The 22,974-nt window shown below is 43.8% G+C and overlaps 1 protein-coding gene across 8 annotated transcripts in view; it reads left to right on the top strand.

The window, feature by feature from the left end:
• The window catches only part of LOC134928326 (polyamine-modulated factor 1-binding protein 1-like), an 817,199-nt gene that overhangs the window by 292,757 nt on the left and 501,468 nt on the right, over positions 1 to 22,974 (top strand). For all 8 annotated transcript variants that reach the window (XR_010177892.1, XM_063923947.1, XM_063923945.1 and 5 more), the window contains exon 12: positions 22,261 to 22,507. Coding sequence is in view for 7 of the 8 variants with exons in the window: in XM_063923947.1 (XP_063780017.1) it covers positions 22,261 to 22,507 (247 nt within the window). In the remaining variant the exon portion in view is untranslated. The remainder of the gene's footprint in view (positions 1 to 22,260; positions 22,508 to 22,974) is intronic.

Raw genomic sequence — 22,974 nt, 5'->3', positions numbered from 1 at the left:
GAAAAACTGACTCGCTGTTTATCCTGCATGCACCCAACAAGCTGGGTGCTCCTGCTTCAAAGCAGACTATTGCTCGCTGGATCTGTAGCACGATTCAACTTGCACATTCTGCGGCTGGACTGCCGCATCCTAAATCAGTAAAATTATAATTATAACTATATAAGAGAGCGCAAGGTGCTGAATTGATAAATACAATTTATTAAAATGTTTAAAAAATATTAAATACAATCAATAAACAAGAAATTAACTGATTAAGGAGCATAAGATCGACTGACCATCCTAGTAATTAATAGGAATGTCCCATTTTTTGTGAAGCATGGAGTATCCAATTAGTATTAGTGGAACTAATACAGAGTATTAATGAAGAGACGTCTCACTTCAAGCTCTGTTTAGAATACAAAGTCCACCGTGGATTAAAATGCCTCCGTATAAGTTATACTGGAAAAGGTATGTACTATAAGGGAATTTAGACGCCACCCTTGATGAGATTGATATTGATATATTTGTTTAGTTAGAAAGTGTAAGATGTTATCTAATGAATGGTAATGGTCTTGCTATAAATTTGAAAGCACAATGGTTATGGTCTGTATTTTGAATTATATGTATAACTAGGTTCACACTGGTATTAATTGATTCAGGTGCTTTTAATCCAAAGTAAGTGCTTAGGAGGCGTCTCTCATTGGATGATGATCCCTTTAAATATCAGCTACTTCTAAAGCACAGGAACTCATTCTGATGAAACCGACTGCCCCTAAGTCGGAGAAACGCGTTAATTAGGGCTGGTGCTACAACTTTATGGTCCTGACCATCTCTACAATTGTTGCTGGGCTGACTGTCGACCATCTCCGCCACCAACAGCCGCGTCTGCTTCCCCCCCCGGGACCTGCCAACGTCCGCTCATTACCACACTAGAGACCTGCCATCGTCTCCACACTGCTACTCCCGCATTGCCTGGCCTCCAGAGTGCTACAGGATACGGCTTGTTTCCATCATTACACCTGCGGTGCTGCAGACACCTGAGACCTGCCATCGTCTCCACTCTTGCGGTGTTATCGATATCTGAGACCTGCCATCGTCTCCACACCGCTGCTCCCGCATTATCTGGCCTCCTGACTGCTACAGGACACGGCTTCTGTTCATCTTTTCTGTGGTGAGCTTCCAGTGTTATGTGTGGGGGTTGAAAAGTGAAGCAGTACGTTGGCTTGGAGATATCAATATCAATCTCATCAAGGGTGGCGTCTAAATTCCCTTATAGTACATACCTTTTCCAGTATAACTTATACGGAGGCATTTTAATCCACGGTGGACTTTGTATTCTAAACAGAGCTTGAAGTGAGACGTCTCTTCATTAATACTCTGTATTAGTTCCACTAATACTAATTGGATACTCCATGCTTCACAAAAAATGGGACATTCCTATTAATTACTAGGATGGTCAGTCGATCTTATGCTCCTTAATCAGTTAATTTCTTGTTTATTGATTGTATTTAATATTTTTTAAACATTTTAATAAATTGTATTTATCAATTCAGCACCTTGCGCTCTCTTATATAGTTATAATTATAATTATATCAAAAAAATATACTGTGTTTTTAGGTGTTACAGACACCTTATATGGGAGCTGCAGTTTATGTACTAATATATTAGTGTGAACACATTTATTTTATTTTATTTTATTATAGCGCCTGTATTGATTTTGCTTTAATAGTAACGTCAATTAGTTGTTATATTGTTGGTTTCTGTATATACTCAGGCAGCTTTAGCATGGCATCACTGAGAGATATTAGCGATAGGAATACAAGACGCAATTTAATTTTCAGCAAAACTATGAGTGTGGCAGCTGATGCTAATCCTTTGGATATGCACCAGCTGTTTGGTAAATTAGAGATTTTGCTAAAAACTGAGACTAGACATTGGTTGGATAAAATGTTATTAAGTAAATATAAAAATGAGAGGATGATACCAAGAGGTTTAAGAATTTTTAAATCATGCTCTTTTAAGGATGATGATGTTCTTACGCAAAAATGGAACGATACCTTAGATGAGTGCTCTTTTGCTTTGATTGATTTGCTGATCACACACCGAGAGGAAAAAGTTAAATCCACAGCTGTGGAAGTAGGTAACATTCAAAAGCTGCTTGAACCTTTCGAGGTGAGATCGGATTTTAGGAATCATGATTATATTATTAACAGTAATATTGAAGAATTTGAACAGACCTTGATTGCGACTAAAAATAAGAAATTTCAGAGGGATCAGTTTGATTACAAACAGGGTCAAGTAAGGACCTATAATAGATCCTTTAGGAGGGAGAGATTGAGATCTAGGGATCATTCTTATGGATCTCGGTCTATTCATAGACCTAGATCCAATAATAGGTATCAGGATCAAAAAAGACAACCACGGTATGGGGAGGATTTTAACCTTGTGAATAAATCAAATATGGATTCACAATGGCAACAATCCTCTAAAAATAAGAATCAGAACATCTCCAAAAGGAGTTCCCCAGTGAGGAAATCTCCTGTAGAACAGAGGTTGAGCCCCACTAAACAGTTTCAAAGTAATACACAGGGAGCAAGATCTAAGGTACAAATGAATACTAAGAGAGGCAATTCCAATCATTTTTTAGATCAAGATGTTTATCCCATATGGAAACAAAAAAACAGATTCAGTGCATTACAACAGGACTCCCCAAAGAGAAAAGAGTTAGAATTAGAGGAAGAAGAGGCGGCAGAAGAAAACGTGTCCAAGAACGCAAGAAATTCTTGAGACAAAGAGGCCTGTTTAATCTATCTTCGCGGGTACTCACAGAGAGTGAAAAAGCTATTATAGCAAAAGGCCTTAAATTCGCTCCTGCACAGAAACCAGACATGTTTGGATTATTTATTGAATTAAACCGTTACACCAGGGATCTGTGCAGGAAAAGATACTTTATTCAGAAGGATCTAAAAAAGCGTAAAGAAATAGGTGCACCCATTGTATTGGATTCAAGTGATGAGGTGGGGCTGAATATGCTTATAGAATTGGAAAAAGAAAGCTCCAACATGGGTCCCTTAATTAAAATCTATAATGTTGATAGAGTAAACGAGAGGGAGGTAAAGTTCCGGAATAAATCGGAATTTTATCCCCTCCAACACATGAGTGGTAATATTCAAGCCTTTTATGATCTTATGTTAAAAGATATTCAAACACTCTGTAATGCTCCAAAATCGGTCTCAAAGAAGCGAGATAATCTACATCCACGGGAAAGAACTGCCTTAAAGAATCTTATGAAGGATGATAGTATTATCATTAAGGCAGCAGATAAGGGAGGGGGTACAGTAATACAAGATCGCAGCGATTATGTCATTGAAGCACTTAGACAATTAAATAATAACCGATTCTATACAACATTGAGCGAGAATCCTACTATGAAATTTCAGTGTGAAATTAAGATACTTTTGGACTCTGCGATGAGGGATGGGACAATATCCAAGACCGAATATGCTTTTTTATTTAATAAATTTCCAATTATCCCCACATATTACCACCTTCCTAAAATTCAGAAATCACTCCTATCACCTCCTGGGCGTCCTATTATTTCTGTTGTTGGGTCCCTCACTTCTAATTTGTCTGCCTTCATTGATTCATTTCTTCAACCCCATGTCACTACTCTTAAATCATATATTAGGGACTCCACCCAATTTTTAAACATGATTAAGAACGTAAAATGGAAAAGTAATTATATGTTTCTTACTTGCGATGTGGAGTCCCTATATAGTAACATACCGCATGGTTTAGGAGTATTGGCTGTTGAATATTATTTAAAAACAGATAATTCTATGGATGACTCACTGCGTCAATTCATCATTGACGCTATCAAATTTATATTATCTCATAATTATTTCACTTTTGATGGTTTGTTTTATTACATATTAATACCATACTAATGCAGGATCCACCTGGTTACTAACAAAAGTTGTGAAAAGGACCTATTGCTACAGTATATTGCTTTGGCATTATTATTAACCCTGCATCTGGATATGTGGAAAATTTAAGGACGTTTGCATGATCAATTTAACTACTAATAAAAAGCAGTGGCGAATATATCATTTGTATATATAGTAAAATAAATATACAGATATTGTTCTATAAGGAGCTTTTAGTATGTGTTTTCTATTGTATGTTTTTTAATATAATGTTTTTTATGTGATGTTGGCAGGTATCTTTAATGTATATGTTTAAATATTATTTATAGATTCAAATCTACATCAGATTGAACAAGCGCATTCTCATTGGTTTTTATTTTTTTTGTTTTCTGTTGAGTTCAATCATTGCTTTTGTGTCAGGTGTTCTAGCTATATAGCTAACTGCACAACTTGATTGTTTTTCCTAAAGTAGTTTAATGAACCCTTATAAAAGTTTCTAGTCTTGTAACGACGAGGAGTACAGTACTTCAGAAAATAGTAGTGGTAAAAAGCTGATAGTATATAGAAGTTAACGTTCTATATTAGTCCTTTAATTATCTGCAATCCTGACAGTCTAACGCAGCCAGGGATGTGTGACTTTCACTGTTCTGCGTGAAAAAAAGATTTTGTTTGTTTCAAATGTGCTAGAAGCAGTATGCCACAACACTAAAACTAATGGAAATATGGTGCCAAGCATTTATGGGTTCACAGCATTAACACTATGTAAAAAGAGCAGATTCTTCTGCTCGTGACTGCTGGTTTGCACAGGAATTGTATTTAGTCAGGGTTCACAAAGTGCCCTGGCTCTGGATTTAAAAAGTTATGTTTAAGCTGTGAACGTAAGCTCAAGGGATACTTGTAAAGTGGATGGAGGCAAAAGGTGATTCACTCAATTCTTATTTGTATGTCACTGCCCAGAATCTGTGGCTTTAGCTGTATGTTGTTAGAAAACAGACAAAAAAGGAAAAGGATGTTTATATGTGACTTTGTTTCATGCACTATACATATTAAGGGTCATTCACAAACCATGAAAAGTGCAAATCCGCCATGCTTTTTTTTTTTTTTTTAAGCGGGCAAGTGCGCCTACTTTCCCAGCTCCTGCATTTCGTGATGCATGCCCGCTTCTTACTCCTTGGGACTTGCAAGTTTGCTTATATACCGAAAGGGTTAAATGACACATCGCAATATCTAAAGGTGGGTACACACTAGGCGATTTGCTCTGTAAGCGACATCGTCTAATGTGTCCCCTCCCAGCTTGGGCCGCCCGAGAGTGTGCGATATCGCTAGTTACAGTGACGTCGTGCCACGGCCGGACTGTACATGCAGCTATGGCCGATGAGTCCAAATTGAGCTGCATGTATGGCTGACACAGAGGGTCGTTAATTAACCTTGGGGCCATGCATTGCCCGTCGTCAGCTGCATACACACTGGGCGATATAGTAAATATATATAGATAACGCTCAGGAGGGGGGATATGAGCTATATCATTTAATATATCGCTAAGTATGTATGCAGTTATATGCTCAGTATAAAATCATACCCTTTATTTGTTTGAACTTTTAATTCACTTTTTCAATTATTCTATTAACTTATAATACTATTCATCCTCACTTATCTAAATTAATTATGAAAGTGTGAGAACACAAACACTTCCTTTATTAGATGTATCACGGTTGTGTGTTTTAAATTTAAGTTGTCTAATCTTAATGTACTCGCGTTGGGAATATAACATACCGGTGGTCGGGATGCCGGCGGTCACATGACCAACAGCGGCATCTCAACACTGACGATCACGACACCGGATGGAATGAGTATTCTACCCCTCTCCCATCCCGTCCCCTAGCCCTAACCCTCCCGGGGTGGCGGCTATGGCTAACCCTTCGGAGGTGGTGGCTGCGGCTTTCCTTTGGGGACTGGTTGCTATGGCTAACCTCCCCCTAGTGCCTAACCCCCCATGCCTACTAATCCTAACCGCCCCCCTGGCCCTAACCATAACCCGTACCCCAATACTCGCCTTCTGGATGTTGGCTGACGGTGTTCCGGCGCCAGTCTCCTGCGTGGTGTCGGTATTCCAGCATCGGTCACATGACCGCTGGGATGCCGAATGCATCATGATGTATTCCTATTGCCCATTACAGATGACCACACTAAGTTTAATAAAGACACAGAGACTAATTTGACATAAGAGATTACACAGCTTCTAATGAATTATTGATATGGTAGCAAATAAGCACTTGCAATGCCTGCAGTGCTACCCAGTTGCAGATTCCCCCCCTTTCTTTGTCTCAATATTGTGGTTTTACAGCCACTTCCGACTCACATCGAAAGGAGAATACTCCAAACTGCACAAACTATGCCCACTGACTGCTGTGCTTTCCCAATTGCTGTGCCTCGCCTGTAATGGAAAATAATTGTCTAACAAGAAAACCACAGCATAAAAATAAAAAAAATACCTGTAAAACCGCAATGAAAAGTGGGTGGTAAAGTCACAAAGGAAACAAACCAGGATACAGGATGCAAACTTTAAAATAACCAATCCTTACCTATACCCTGACTCGCTCGTCACCCCGCCCCCCCCCCCCCCCCAGGTACAGTATATAGCATTGCAGATCCCCGCACACAATGTATTCCTTTGATTTACAGCATACTTACAGATTCATTGCAGACTCATTGCAAGTAAATTGTACTATTTGTTTGAATTGTTTATGGATACACAAATCCAAAGCAGACCCTTAATATGCTTGCTCTATACATTGATATACGAAAAGAAGCCCCCACAGTATTAAAAGATTCTGCAGCTGCTTCATTCACATGCAAGTCAACCACAGGTGCAGCACTGCTTGCTTGGTAATGAATGCTGATGTCCTCCAGCCTTTGTAATTGGCAGTATCTGTACAGTCACACCGTCCCTAGCAGTCTGCTCGTGAAAGTAGCCATCATCACTATCAGATCACTCGTGCACCAGACCTATCCCACATTGTTTCAATAAAAATCCCAGGGTCTCCACTCACCATAATAATCCGTGGGGTTTTATTTCATATATTTATCAATACATTTAATCTTAACCCCATTGGTTGTTATGGCGAGTGCAGAGCCTCAGCGATTTTTATTGAATTGAATCAATGTTGTCACATTCCATATTGCACCCCAGATCTAGAAGTGGCAAGTGCAGGGGATCAATACTTAAATATATATATATATATATATATATATATATATAGAGAGAGAGAGAGAGTGAGAGAGAGAGAGAGAGAAAGTAGCGGCACTCACAGGACTTAAAATTAAATCAGTAATCCTTGTCAGTCCCCATCAATTTAGTGGGACCATGTGCATATAGTCAACATTTCATTTATTGTTATAAATTTCGTCAGTTGATGGGGACTGACAAGGATTCCTGATTGAATTTTAAGTCCTGTGAATGCCGCTACTTTTTCCCTGCCTGCAACAAACATTTGATTTATTTCAGCAAAAACAATATTATACTGTTAAAAAGTCTAGGATAAGAATGTGTTGCTAATCTTAAAAACGAAGAGTCAATAGAGGTACATCCAATGCATTTCGTCCATCAGACAGTATAATATTGTTTTTACTGAATTTATGTGATCCAGGGTTCTAGCTAATTTTTACGTTATATTTTTTAGTATTTTATATCCTCCGTATTGTATCCCATCCCTATGTTTTAAATTGTATAAATAAATATATTGTTATATTTTTCTAATACGTATCTTGCAAGTTCTTCATATTTATATTATTTACCAGACACTGTCAGTCGCTCACACCCCTATCCCTCTTTTCCCATATCTAAATCTAAAGGCAGCTTATCCCTGCTGAATATTTAGGGGTTAGCGGACACCTTATATTATTAAAGAAGTGTCTGAACTATAGTATTTTACTACTCCGTCATTATATCTACTCACATATACCTGTGGCACCATACTCCCACTACCCAGTATATATATATATATATATATATATATATATTTCTCTAACGTCCTAGTGGATGCTGGGGACTCCGTAAGGACCATGGGGAATAGACGGGCTCCGCAGGAGACAGGGCACTTTAAGAAAGAATTTGGATACTGGTGTTCTCTGGCTCCTCCCTCTATGTCCCTCCTCCAGACCTCAGTTTGAATCTGTGCCCGGACGAGCTGGGTGCTACTTAGTGAGCTCTCCTGAGCTTGCTATAAGAAAGTATTTTGTTAGGTTTTTTTATTTTCAGAGAGATCTGCTGGCAACAGACTCTCTGCAGCGTGGGACTGAGGGGAGAGAAGCAGCCCTACTCACTAAAGATAGGTCCTGCTTCTTAGGCTACTGGACACCATTAGCTCCAGAGGGATCGTACACAGGATCTCACCCTTGGTCGTCCGATCCCGGAGCCGCGCCGCCGCCCCCCTCGCAGAGCCGGAAGACAGAAGCCGGTGACAGAAGCAAGAAGACTTCAAAATCGGCGGCAGAAGACTCCAGTCTTCAAACTGAGGTAGCACACAGCACTGCAGCTGTGCACCATTGCTCCCACATTAAACCCACATACTCCGGTCACTGTAGGGTGCAGGGCGCAGGGGGGTGGGGTGGAGGGGGGGGGGGAGGGGGGGGGGGCGCCCTGGGCAGCAATTAGGAACCTCTTGGCAAAAAGTGAGCATATATACAGTTGGGCACTGTATATATGCATGAGCCCCCGCCATTATTTTACACAGAAACGCGGGACAGAAGCCCGCCACTGAGGGGGCGGGGCTTCTTCCTCAGCACTCGCCAGCGCCATTTTCTCTCCACAGCTCCGCTGAGAGGAAGCTCCCCAGGCTCTCCCCTGCAGAAACACGGTAGAAGAGGGTAAAAAGAGAGGGGGGGGCACATAAATTAGGCGCAAAAGCTTTAATTTAACACTAAGTTACTGTGTGATTCCTGGGACATATAGCGCTGGGGTGTGTGCTGGCATACTCTCTCTCTGTCTCTCCAAAGGGCTTTGTGGGGGAACTGTCTTCAAAAAGAGCATCCCCTGTATGTGTGTGGTGTGTCGGTACGCTTGTGTTGAGATGTTTGACGAGGAAGGCTATGTAGAAGCAGAGCGGGAGCAAATGAATGTGGGGTCGCCGCCGACAGCGCCGACACCTGATTGGATGGATATGTGGAAGGTTTTAAATGATAATTCCTTGCATAAAAGGTTGGATAAAGTTGAAACCTTAGGAAAGTCGGGGTCGCAGCCCATGCCTGATCCAATGTCGCAGAGGCCGTCAGGGTCTCAGAAGCGCCCACTATCCCAAATTGTTGACACAGACACCGACACGGAGTCTGACTCCAGTGTCGGCTATGATGATGCAAAGTTACAGCCTAAATTGGCTAAAGCTATACGTTATATGATTATAGCAATGAAGGAGGTGTTGCACATCACAGAGGAAACCCCAGTCCCTGACAAGAGGGTTCATATGTATGGTAAAAAAAGGCAGGAGGTGACCTTTCCCCCTTCACATGAGCTAAATGAGTTATGTGAAAAGGCTTGGGAATCTCCAGATAAAAAACTGCAGATTTCCAAACGGATGCTTATGGCGTATCCTTTCCCGCCAACGGACAGGTTACGCTGGGAATCCTCCCCTAGGGTGGTTAAAGCTCTAACACGCTTATCCAAGAGGGTAGCCCTGCCGTCACAGGATACGGCCACCCTAAAAGATGCTGCGGATAGAAAGCAAGAGGGTACCCTGAAGTCCATTTATACACATTCAGATACCTTACTAAGGCCGGCAATTGCGTCGGCCTGGGTGTGTAGTGCTGTAGCAGCATGGACGGATACCTTATCTGAGGAACTGGATACCTTAGACAAGGATACTATATTAATGACCCTGGGGCATATAAAAGAAGCTGTCCTATATATGAGAGATACTCAAAGAGACATTAGCCTACTGGGCTCTAGAATAAATGCAATGTCGATTTCTGCCAGAAGGGTCCTGTGGACTCGGCAATGGACAGGTGATGCCGACTCAAAAAGGCACATGGAGGTTTTACCTTAAAAGGGTGAGGAATTGTTTGGGGAGGGTCTCTCGGACCTGGTCTCCACAGCTACTGCTGGAAAGTCAAATTTTTTGCCATATGTTCCCTCACAACCTAAGAAAGCACCGTATTACCAAATGCAGTCCTTTCGTTCACAAAAAGGCAAGAAAGTTCGAGGTGCGTCCTTTCTTGCCAGAGGCAAGGGTAGAGGAAAGAAGCTGCACAACACAGCTAGTTCCCAGGAACATAAGTCCTCCCCGGCTTCTACTAAATCCACTGCATGACGCTGGGTCTCCACAGGCGGAGCTAGGCCCGGTGGGGGCGCGTCTCCGAAATTTCAGCCACAAGTGGGTTCACTCCCAGGTGGATCCCTGGGTAATATAGATTGTGTCTCAGGGATACAAGCTGGAATTCGAAGAGATGCCCCCTCACCGATACCTCAAATCGGCCCTGCCAGCTTCCCCCTTAGAGAGGGAAATTGTGTTAGCTGCAATTCACAAATTGTATCTTCAGCAGGTGGTGGTCAAGGTTCCCCTCTTTCAACAAGGAAAGGGTTATTATTCGACCTTGTTTGTGGTTCCGAAACCGGACGGTTCGGTCAGACCCATATTGAATTTAAAATCCCTGAACATATACCTGAAAAGGTTCAAGTTCAAGATGGAATCGCTCAGAGCGGTCATCGCAAGCCTGGAAGGGGGGGATTTTATGGTGTCTCTGGACATAAAGGATGCATACCTTCATGTCCCCATTTATCCACCTCATCAGGCGTACCTCAGATTTGTGGTACAGGATTGTCATTACCAATTCCAGACGTTGACGTTTGGTCTCTCCACGGCACCGAGAATTTTTACCAAGGTAATGGCGGAAATGATGGTGCTCCTGCGAAAGCAAGGGGTCACAATTATCCCATACTTGGACGATCTCCTCATAAAGGTGAGGTCCAGAGAGCAGTTGCTGATCAGCGTAGCACGCTCTCTGGAAGTGTTACAACAGCTCGGCTGGATTCTAAATATTCCAAAGTCGCAGCTGATTCCTACGACGCGTCTGCCCTTCCTGGGCATGATTCTGGACACAGACCAGAAGAAGGTTTTTCTCCCGACGGAGAAGGCTCAGGAACTCATGACACTGGTCAGAGACCTCTTAAAACCAAAACAGGTGTCGGTGCATCACTGCACGCGAGTCCTGGGAAAGATGGTGGCATCATACGAGGCCATTCCCTTTGGCAGGTTCCATGCGAGGACCTTTCAATGGGATCTGTTGGACAAGTGGTCCGGATCACATCTACAGATGCATCGGCTGATCACCCTATTCCCCCAGGGCCAGGGTGTCTCTTCTGTGGTGGCTTTAGAGTGCTCACCTTCTGGAGGGCCGCAGATTCGGCATTCAGGACTGGGTCCTGGTGACCACGGATGCAAGCCTCCGAGGGTGGGGGGCAGTCACACAGGGAAGAAATTTCCAAGGTCTGTGGTCAAGTCAGGAAACTTGCCTTCACATCAATATACTGGAACTAAGGGCCATATACAACGCCCTAAGTCAAGCGGAGACCCTGCTTCGCGATCAATCGGTGCTGATTCAGTCAGACAACATCACCGCAGTGGCTCATGTAAACCGCCAGGGCGGCACAAGTAGCAGGGTGGCGATGGCGGAAGCCACCAGAATTCTTCGCTGGGCGGAGAATCACGTAAGAGCACTGTCGGCAGTGTTCATTCTGGGAGTGGACAACTGGGAAGCAGACTTCCTCAGCAGGCACGACCTCCACCCGGGAGAGTGGTGACTTCATCAAGAAGTCTTCGCGCAGATTGCAAGTCGGTGGGAACTGCCACAGGTGGACATGATGGCATCCCGCCTCAACAAAAAGCTACATAGGTATTGCGTCAGGTCAAGAGACCCTCAGGCGATAGCTGTAGACGCACTAGTGACACCGTGGGTGTTCCAGTCGGTTTATGTATTTCCTCCTCTTCCTCTCATACCCAAGGTGCTGAGAATCATAAGAAAAAGAGGAGTGAGAACAATACTCATTGTTCCGGATTGGCCAAGAAGGACTTGGTATACAGAGCTGCAAGAAATGCTCACAGAGGACCCATGGCCTCTGCCTCTAAGACAGGACCTGTTGCAACAGGGGCCCTGTCTGTTCCAAGACTTACCGCGGCTGCGTTTGACGGCATGGCGGTTGAACGCCGGATCCTAGCAGAAAAAGGCATTCCGGATGAAGTTATTCCTATGCTGATAAAGGCTAGGAAGGACGTGACGGCTAAACATTATCACCGTATATGGCGAAAATATGTTGCTTGGTGTGAGGCCAGGAATGCCCCTACGGAGGAATTCCAGCTGGGCCGGTTCCTTCACTTCCTACAGTCGGGAGTGACTTTGGGCCTAAAATTGGGTTCCATTAAGGTCCAGATTTCGGCCCTATCCATTTTCTTTCAAAGAGAACTGGCTTCTCTTCCTGAAGTCCAGACGTTTGTAAAAGGAGTGCTGCATATTCAGCCTCCTTTTGTGCCTCCAGTGGCACCTTGGGATCTTAACGTGGTGTTGAGTTTCCTGAAGTCACACTGGTTTGAGCCACTCAAAACCGTGGAGTTAAAATTTCTCACGTGGAAGGTGGTCATGCTATTAGCCTTGGCTTCAGCTAGGCGTGTGTCAGAATTAGCGGCTTTGTCACATAAAAGCCCCTATCTGGTTTTTCATATGGACAGGGCAGAATTGCGGACCCGTCCACAATTTCTGCTAAAAGTGGTGTCATTCTTTCATATGAACCAACCTATTGTGGTGCCTGTGGCTACTCGTGACTTGGAGGATTCCGAGTTACTAGATGTGGTCAGGGCTTTGAAGGTTTATGTAGCCAGAACGGCTAGAGTCAGGAAAACTGAGTCGCTGTTTATCCTGTATGCACCCAACAAGCTGGGTGCTCCTGCTTCAAAGCAAATTATTGCTCGCTGGATCTGTAACACGATTCAGCAGGCTCATTCTGCGGCTGGATTGCCGCTTCCAAAATCAGTAAAAGCCCACTCCACAAGGAAGGTGGGCTCTTCTTGGGCGGCTGCCCGAGGGGTCTCGGCATTACAGCTTTGCCGAGCGACTACTTGGTCAGGTTCGAACACTTTTGCAAAGTTTTACAAGTTTGATACCCTGGCTGAGGAGGACCTTGTGTTTGCTCATTCGGTGCTGCAGAGTCATCCGCACTCTCCCGCCCGTTTGGGAGCTTTGGTATAATCCCCATGGTCCTTACGGAGTCCCCAGCATCCACTAGGACATTAGAGAAAATAAGATTTTACTTACCGGTAAATCTATTTCTCGTAGTCCGTAGTGGATGCTGGGCGCCCGTCCCAAGTGCGGACTTCTTCTGCAATACTTGTATATAGTTATTGCTTAAATAAGGGTTATGTTTGGTTGCATCAGGGTTGATCTGATGCTCCGTTGTTGTTCATACTGTTAACTGGGTAAGTTTATCACAAGTTATACGGTGTGATTGGTGTGACTGGTATGAGTCTTGCCCTGGATTCCAAAATCCTTTCCTTGTACTGTCAGCTCTTCCGGGCACAGTTTCTCTAACTGAGGTCTGGAGGAGGGACATAGAGGGAGGAGCCAGAGCACACCAGTATCCAAATTCTTTCTTAAAGTGCCCTGTCTCCTGCGGAGCCCGTCTATTCCCCATGGTCCTTACGGAGTCCCCAGCATCCACTACGGACTACGAGAAATAGATTTACCGGTAAGTAAAATCTTATTTTCTCTTACGTCCTAGAGGATGCTGGGGACTCCGTTAGGACCATGGGGTATAGACGGGCTCCGCAGGAGACATGGGCACTCTAAGACTTTAGATGGGTGTGAACTAGCTCCTCCCTCTATGCCCCTCTTCCAGACCTCAGTTAGATCCTGTGCCCAGAGGAGACTGGATGCACTGCAGGGGAGCTCTACTGAGTTTCTCTGAAAAGACTTTTGTTAGGTTTTTTATTGTCAGGGAGCACTGTTGGCAACAGGCTCCCTGCTTCGGGGGACTGAGGGGAGAGAAGCAGATCCACTTTCCTGGACTGATGGGCTCTGCTTCTTAGGCTACTGGACACCATTAGCTCCAGAGGGTCGGAACACAGGTGTCGTCCTTGCTGTTCGTCCCAGAGCCGCGCCGCCGTCCTCCTCACAGAGCCGGAAGATAGAAGCCGGGTAAGTGTAAGGAGCAAGAAGACTTCAAAGGCGGCAGAAGATTTCAGATCGTCTGCGCGCCATTGCTCCCACAACACACACAGGCACAGCAAGGGTGCAGGGCGCAGGGGGGCGCCCTGGGCAGCAATTTTCACCTCAAATAAGTCTGGCACAGTTATATAGATACTGCAGAGGCAGTATATAATAAATCCCCTGCCAGTTTAAAGAAAAAGAGCGGAACCGAAGCCCGCCGTCGACGGGGCGGAGCTTGATCCTCTAGCACTAACCAGCGCCATTTTCTCCACAGCAAGCTGCAGAGAAGCTGCTCCCGGACTCTCCCCTGCTGAACAAGTAACAGGGGGCAAAAACGAGGGGGGGGGGCACATGTATTTGGTGCTAAATTGTGTAGATATAGCGCTTTACAGGCTGGGACTTTGTTTCAGTGTCTAGTGGCGCTGGGTGTGGGCTGGCATACTCTCTCTCTGTCTCTCCAAAGGGCCTTATTGTGGGTCTGTCCCCATATTCAGATATCCCAGTGTGTGTGGGGGTGTAAGTACGTGTGTGTCGACATGTCTGAAGCGGAAGGCTCGTTTAGGGAGGATGCAGAGCAGATGGTGGTGGTGTCTCCGTCGGCACAGCCGACGCCTGATTGGTGGGACATGTAAAATGTTTTAAATGCTAATGTGACTCTATTACATAAGAGATTGGACAAAGCAGAGTCCAAGGGCAAAGCAGGGAGTCAATCCATGGCTTTGGCTGTGTCACTAGACCCTTCAGGGTCCCATAAACTCCCAGATAGCAGACACTGATACCGACACGGATTCTAAATCCAGTGTTGACTATGATGATGCGAGGTTGCACCCAAGAGTGGCCAAGAGTATTCAATATATGATTATTGCAATAAAAGATGTTTTGCATATCACAGAGGACCCCTCTGTCCCTGACACGAGGGTCTGCATGTTTAAGGAAAAGAAACCTGAGGTAACGTTTCCCCCATCTCATGAGCTGAACGCTTTATTGAAAAGGCTTGGGAAACTCCAGACAAGAGACTGCAGGTTCCCAAGAGAATTATTATGGCGTATCCTTTCCCCTCAAAGGACAGGTTACGGTGGGAATCCTCGCCCACGGTGGACAAGGCCTTGACGCGCTAATCCAAAAAGGTTGCGCTACCGTCCCCGGACACTGCGGCCCTAAAGGATCCTGCGGATCGCAGACAGGAAACTACCTTAAAATCAATTTATGCGACTACGGGAGCCCTACTCAGACCTGCAGTAGCGTCGACATGGGTGGGTAGCGCAATTACAGCGTGGGTAGATAACTTTTCATCTGACATTGACACCTTAGATAAAGAGAGTATTTTGTTGACCTTGGGTCACATTAAGGACGCAGCGTTATATATGAGAGAGGCTGCGAGAGATATTGGGCTGTTGGGTTCAAGAGCCAATGCCATGGCAGTTTCTGCTAGAAGGTCCCTGTGGACCCGTCAATGGACAGGGGATGCTGATTCAAAGAGACATATGGAGGCTTTGCCTTACAAAGGTGAAGTTTTATTTGTGGAGGTCCTCGCGGACCTGGTTTCCAAAGCTACCGCGGGTAAGTCTTCTTTTTTGCCTTATGTTCCCCCACAGCAAAAGAAAACACCTCAATACCAGATGCAGTCCTTTCGGTCGCATAAGTTCAGAAAGGGTCGGGGCTCTTCCTTCCTCGCCAGAGGAAAAGGTAGAGGGAAAAGAACACCAGCTACAGCTAGTTCCCAGGAACAAAAATCCTCCCCAGCCTCTACAAAATCCACCGCATGACGCTGGGGCTCCGCTGCAGGAGTCCGCACCGGTGGGGGCACGTCTTGGTCTCTTCAGCCAGGTCTGGGTTCAGTCGGATTTGGACCCTTGGGTGGTCGAAATTGTATCCCAAGGCTACAAACTGGAGTTCGAAGATGTGCCTCCACACCGATTTTTCAAATCGGCCTTGCCAGCTTCTCCCCCAGAGAGGGAAATAGTTTCAGCTGCCATATAAAAGCTGTGTCAACAGCAGGTGATTATCACGGTTCCCCTAGGGCAACAGGGCAAAGGGTTTTATTCAACCCTATTTGTGGTCCCGAAGCCAGATGGCTCGGTCAGACCAATTCTGAATCTAAAATCCCTAAACCTATATTTGAAAAGGTTCAAATTCAAGATGGAATCTCTCTGGGCAGTGATCTCCAGCCTGGAACGGGGGGATTTTATGGTGTCACTAGACATAAAGGATGCATACCTTCATGTCCCCATATATCCTCCTCATCAGGCGTACCTGAGATTCGCTGTACGGGATTGTCATTACCAGTTTCAGACGTTGCCATTTGGGCTTTCCACGGCCCCGAGAATTTTCACCAAGGTAATGGCGGAAATGATGGTGTTCCTGCGCAAGCAGGGGGTCACAATTATCCCATACTTGGACGATCTCCTGATAAAGGCAAGATCAATAGTTCAGTTACTAAAAAGCGTGTCTCTCTCCCTGAGAGTACTACAACAACACGGCTGGATTCTAAATCTACCAAAGTCGCAGTTGGTTCCGACAACTCGACTGTCATTTTTGGGCATGGTTCTGGACACGGAAAAAAAGAGGGTTTTCCCCCAATGGAAAAAGTCCAGGAACTCCAGAGCATGGTCAAGGACCTGCTGAAACCAAAAAGAGTGTCAGTTCATCAATGCACTCGAATATTGGGAAAGAACGTGGCGGCCTACGAGGCCATTCCGTTCGGCAGGTTCCATGCAAGAACTTTTCAGTGGGACCTTCTGGACAAGTGGTCAGGGTCCCATCTACAGATGCATCGGAGGATAAGCCTGTCCCCCAGGGCCAGGGTCTCCTGTGGTGGCTCCAGAGTGCTCACCTTCCAGAGGGTCGCAGGTTCGGCATTCAAGATTGGGTTCTTGCGACCACGGACGCGAGCCTCCGAGGATGGGGAGCAGTCACACAAGACAGCAATTTTCAGGGAATATGGTCAAGCCAGGAGGCTTGTCTACACATCAATGTGCTGGAATTAAGAGCCATATACAACGGCCTGCAACAGGCGGAGAGTTTTCTTTGCAACCTACCCGTTCTGATCCAATCAGACAACGTCACAGCAGTGGCACATGTAAACCGCCAGGGCGGGACAAGGAGCAGAGCAGCAATGGCAGAAGCCACCAGGATTCTTCGCTGGGCGGAAAATCATGTAAGCGCTCTTTCAGCGGTCTTCATTCCGGGAGTAGACAACTGGGAAGCAGACTTCCTCAGCAGACACGATCTCCATCCAGGGGAGTGGGGACTTCATCAAGAGGTCTTTGCAGAAGTAACAAGTCGTTGGGGACTTCCTCAAATAGACATGATGGCGTCACGCCTCAACAGAAAGCTTCGGACGTATTGTTCCAGGTCAAGGGACCCTCAGGCAGTGGCGGTGGATGCCCTGGTGACACCGTGGGTGTTTCAGTTGGTCTATGTGTTCCCTCCACTTCCGCTTATCTGAAAAATACTGAGAATCATAAGACGAACAAGAGTGCAGACAATACTTATTGTTCCAGATTGGCCTCGAAGGGCCTGGTATTCAGATCTTCATGAAATGATCACAGAAGATCCGTGGCCTCTTCCTCTCAGGGAGGACCTGTTACAACAGGGGCCCTGTGTGTTCCAAGACTTACCGCGGTTACGTTTGACGGCACGGCGGTTGAACACCAAATCCGAATTGGCGGCTTTGTCTCACAAGAGCCCCTATCTGATTTTCCATGTGGATCGAGCAGAGTTAAAACCTTGTCCTCAATTTCTGCCTAAGGTGGTTTCGTCGTTTCATATGAACCAACCTATTGTGGTGCCTGTGGCTACGGGGGACTGGGAGGATTCCAAGTCCCTGGATATAGTCAGGGCCTTGAAAATTTATGTAGCCAGGACGGCTCGGGTTAGGAAAACAGAGGCTCTGTTTGTCCTGTATGCAGCCAACAAGGTTGGCACTCCTGCTTCTAAGCAGACTATTGCTCGCTGGATCTGTAACACGATTCAGCAGGCTCATTCTACGGCGGGATTGCCATTACCAAATTCGGTAAAGGCCCATTCCACTAGGAAGGTGGGCTCTTCTTGGGCGGCTGCCCGAGGCGTCTCGGCATTACAGCTTTGCCGAGCAGCTACTTCGTCGTGTTCAAACACTTTTGCAAAATTCTACAAGTTTGATATCCTGGCTAAGGAGGACCTCATGTTTGCTCAATTGGTGCTGCAGAGTCATCCGCACTCTCCCGCCCGGTCTGGAGCTTTGGTATAATCCCCATGGTCCTTACGGAGTCCCCAGCATCCTCTTGGACGTAAGAGAAAATAAGATTTTAAACCTGCCGGTAAATCTTTTTCTCCTAGTCCGTAGAGGATGCCGGGTGCCCGTCCCAGTGCGGACTATTTCTGCAAGACTTGTATATAGTTGTTGCTTACATAAGGGTTATGTTACAGTTGAGATCAGTTTCTGGCTGATGCTGTTTTGTTCATGCTGTTAACTGGTTTAGTATATACCATGTTGTACGGTGTGTATGGTGTGGGCTGGTATGAATCTCGCCCTTAGATTAACAAAAATCCTTTCCTCGTACTGTCCGTCTCCTCTGGGCACAGTTCTATAACTGAGGTCTGGAGGAGGGGCATAGAGGGAGGAGCGAGTTCACACCCATCTAAAGTCTTAGAGTGCCCATGTCTCATGCGGAGCCCGTCTATACCCCATGGTCCTTACGGAGTCCCCATCATCCTCTACGGACTAGGAGAAAAAGATTTACCGGTAGGTTTAAAATCTTATTGTATATATATACACACATACAAAGTTATAGTGAGAGAGTGCCAAAAGGGTGTAAGTGTACCCCCCAAAAAATTATTCCTGCCAATACATAGACCCGGGATATATTGTTTAACAATATGTCAAGAACAATGTGCAAAGTTCCAATTTGATATATTTATTTAAAAGTCCTTTACATAGAAGATCTTACAAAAGATCAAAAGGCTAGAAGGCGTCCAAGTCACAACATAATTTCCTTCTCCGGACCTCTTGCTAAGAAGATCTAGGAGTCACAATGATATGACAATATTATATATATATATATATATATATATATATATACACACAGAGAGAGAGATATATGAGAGAGGGAGTGAGATAAGTTATTTTTATGTATGTATGTATGTATGTATGTATGTATGTATGTATGTGTTTTTTATGGATTAAAATCCTGATAATGGTGGCACTTTGAGTTTGAGCAAGCTAATTGTCCCTTATGTCTTTTCCTCTAGAAAATTAGGAGATGATGATACTGTACATCCACGTTAATAATAACAGTAGGTTTTAGTCTTAAGAACACCTGACAAAGTACCGTAACAAAGCTTACTACATTAATGTTTTATGACAAAAGAAAATGTGCATTAATTTTATTTGTTGTCGGAAGCAATTTAATAACTTCAATGTAGGATATTTAACATTTGAACCAAAAAACAAAACAAATTTCACGAATAATTAAAGGCTTGTGTTAAATACATAGACAGTCGTTTAAGTTTAGATCTGCAATAACATTTACTATTATTCTCCAGGGTTTTGACTGCTTGACAGAAACAAAGTACTCTGGGATTAATTTCAAGAAATGGTGCCAACTGTGTGCAATTTGCTGTAATTAAGACATGAAAGAGTACTAAATATTCAGATTAAAAGAGCCATGATTGAATGTGATAGAGAATCAAGGTGTGGCAACAAGCCAATAAATACCAGTCAGTCATGATGAGTACAAAATATTAATTGATTTGAAACCTACGCCAATGAAATATTACAATAAAGCAAACCAGATTAAACTAATTACAGCCTGGAGAAAAGAATTAAAAAGAAAACATTTTGAGTGATTCCTAAAATGAAATTTTACTTGTTCAGTATTCAACATGGCAAGTCGTGAGAAATGTATTTGTATAATTACTCATACTCACAAACTATGATCGCTTACTTTTCATGGATTTATATACAATATGTTTATAAGTTCTTCAAAGGCACCTGTATGTTTTTTCTAAAATGAATTGTGTAGAAATGGAATTAACAAATGTGTACATTATATTAGAAAATAGTTTTTTATTTATTTTTTTATTTGTGAGCCCGGGAAATTTGTATGTTGTTCCTTTAAATTAATTTAAGTGCATATGTCTCTTAACCATTGTGTCAGCAGCCATTTTGTGCGAAACAAGCGTATGTGTCATTGATGTCATTAGGTCTAATAGGCCCTACACACTGGCCGACATCACTCAAAGATATGAACGATCTTGTTCATTAATGAACGAGATACCGTTCATATCTTGAGTGTGGAGGCACCAGCGATGAACGATGCGCGGCCCCGCGCTCGTTCATCGCTGGTGCCCCGTCGGCTGTGCATGCAGGCCAATATGGACGATCTCGTCCATATTTGCCTGCACTGCTACGGAGCCGGGTGATAGGGGGAGTGAAGAAACTTCACTCCCCCGCCACTGCCCCCCCCCCCCCCCCCCCCCCCGCCGCTGGGTCGCCCCGTCGGCCGTATCCGCCGTCGGGCAGCTCAGCGGCAGATCGGCCAATGTGTAGGGCCCTTTAGTCTGTTTTATCATGAATATTGGCTCATTTATGGGCTTACGTATCAATGAGTGATTAACTTCACTGTGAGTGATAAATTGCACCAGCCAATGTAGTGTAGTGTTTGAAAAATGACAGTTAGGAGCTGATTGGCTGGTGCCATTTATCACTAACAGTGAAATGTATCACTCATTGATAAATGAGCCTATTAGTCTACTTTCTTAGAGAATCCTTTAACTCACAAAAGCTACAGGCAGTTAGTAACATGGAGCCAGTGGTAGATTCATGGCGCAGATAACAACTTTGGGGAAGATGTATCAAACCTTGGAGAGAGATAAAGTACCAACCAATCAACTGTCATTTTTCAAACAGCCTGAAAAAATAACAGAAGCTGATTGGCTGGAACTTTAATTCCACTTTAACGCTCATCTCTAACCTTGACTGGTATAACAAAGATAACAATAATGACTTCTTATTCCTTCAATATCCTGTCACAAAGTTCTCCAAACATGAGTGTTTCCAAAGTTGTCTTAGCTTCCTGACGATGAATTATACATTTTCAAGGCCACAACTTTATTGATCCTAGAGAATAAGGATGAGCCATCTGTAGTAACTTCATAAAGAGAAAGTCAAGCTTTTAAATACAGGTTGTTCCTACCATGTTCACCCCATAAATTTCCTGTGAGGGCCATCACATCTTTTAAAACACACTCTGCATAGCTAATTCCTGAATCTCTGTATATTCTTGAATGCATGAAAAAATGCATCCTATATAGAGTATAATGTTTTATATTGCGTCATATTATATACAGTATCATGTAGTAAATTAAAGTTATAGGTCAGTTGGATACAACATTAATTTACATTCCTACTTCACAGTGCTAGGCCTTGGAGCTTCCGTACAACCAGAGTGCAATCCACGAGACTACGTGGAGTTAGTTCACCCCCTATTCATGTAGGGTTTTCTCCCTCAGAACTGAATCAAAATGCTCTGTAGTTGCTTTCTACAAATTTGGCCTTAGTGTGGGTATGATACTGGGAAAGTAGATTACAAGCTTAGGCGATGAAATAAACAGTCTCTAGTTACACAGTGCTGCAGAATATTTTACCTATATGCTGTACATATATATTAAGGATAATTACAGGTGTAGATTTAGAGGTGTAGGTTCCCCTGGGCACAACAGTAATAGCTGCCCCCTCCCCCTGACTATTTTTATTATATTAATTGATTGGTTATAAGACCTCATTTTATGATAGCCAATTTAATAGTCACAAAAGCCACTATGACATTTTGTTATTTTTAATTACTGTATGTAAACATATTTACTAAGTAAGACAGCTTACAGGGGCAGTATGGGCCCTACCCATTTACACGCCATTCCAAATGGCATATGGCACAGTACAGTGGAAATATTTAGCAGTTACTGGTACATTTCAGGCTGACAGCACCAACACATGATTCCAAGTGCCGCCCCTAGGCACGTGCCTCACTTGCCTAATGGGAAATTTGCCAGCGGATAATTATACGAGGTTCTATCCTTTGCTGTATTTATAGGTGTATATTTTTATTGTATATTTTATGTATATCTGGACATTTTATTGTCACTAGTGGCAGATGCTTTTTTTTCATACTTTTCATCTCTACAGGCAATAAGCAAAAGAGATGACCTTCTGCGAAAATCGGAAGCCAATCTCCTGCAGGCAAGAGAAGGTATCAAAGAGAAGGCGACGGAGACAGAACACCTTGACAGCATGGTCAAGAAATTGGAAGCTAGATTCCAAGACGCACAGAAAAAAATGAATCAAAAGGAGAAGGAAAACACTGTACTTAGGGCAGAGATAAAGGACCTCGGTGTAGAGCGACAAGATGTACATAAGCTGTACAGAGAAACAGGTAACACGGCTATACAGTACAGTAATAACTGCTTGTGTGTTGGCTCAGTCTCATCCAATCAGATATACACTATTTATGCAAAATTGGAATATTCGTTTCTTCAATCCGGTGTTTTTATTCATATACACATTATAATACGGAGTCAAGTTTAAAAGCCTCTGACCTTAAATGCCTCCTTGTTTTTTGGTTTTTTGTTCCTTTTGTGCATCAGCTTGTATAGGTGACCTGATGCTGTATATAGTATCTCTCAGACCAGATAGCAAATTTGCTTATAACTTGGCAAACACTCAGTAAGTTTTAGTTCTTGGATTGTGAGTTTTGCAAGTACGGTAGGTGCCACGGCCAACAAACAAAATGATGTTTTTTTATGTATTTTAAGTAGAAAAGCATTAAATAAATCCTTTTTCTTTCTCCCCATTTAATTCATTCTAGTTTGGTGTTCGATTGAAAGGCTGTTTACACACGAG

Source organism: Pseudophryne corroboree, chromosome 5 (assembly GCF_028390025.1).
Source record: "Pseudophryne corroboree isolate aPseCor3 chromosome 5, aPseCor3.hap2, whole genome shotgun sequence".
In the NCBI taxonomy this organism is placed as follows: Eukaryota; Metazoa; Chordata; class Amphibia; order Anura; family Myobatrachidae; genus Pseudophryne; species Pseudophryne corroboree.
Note: the sequence above shows the minus strand (reverse complement) of the source record. Positions and strands in the feature narration are given on the sequence as shown.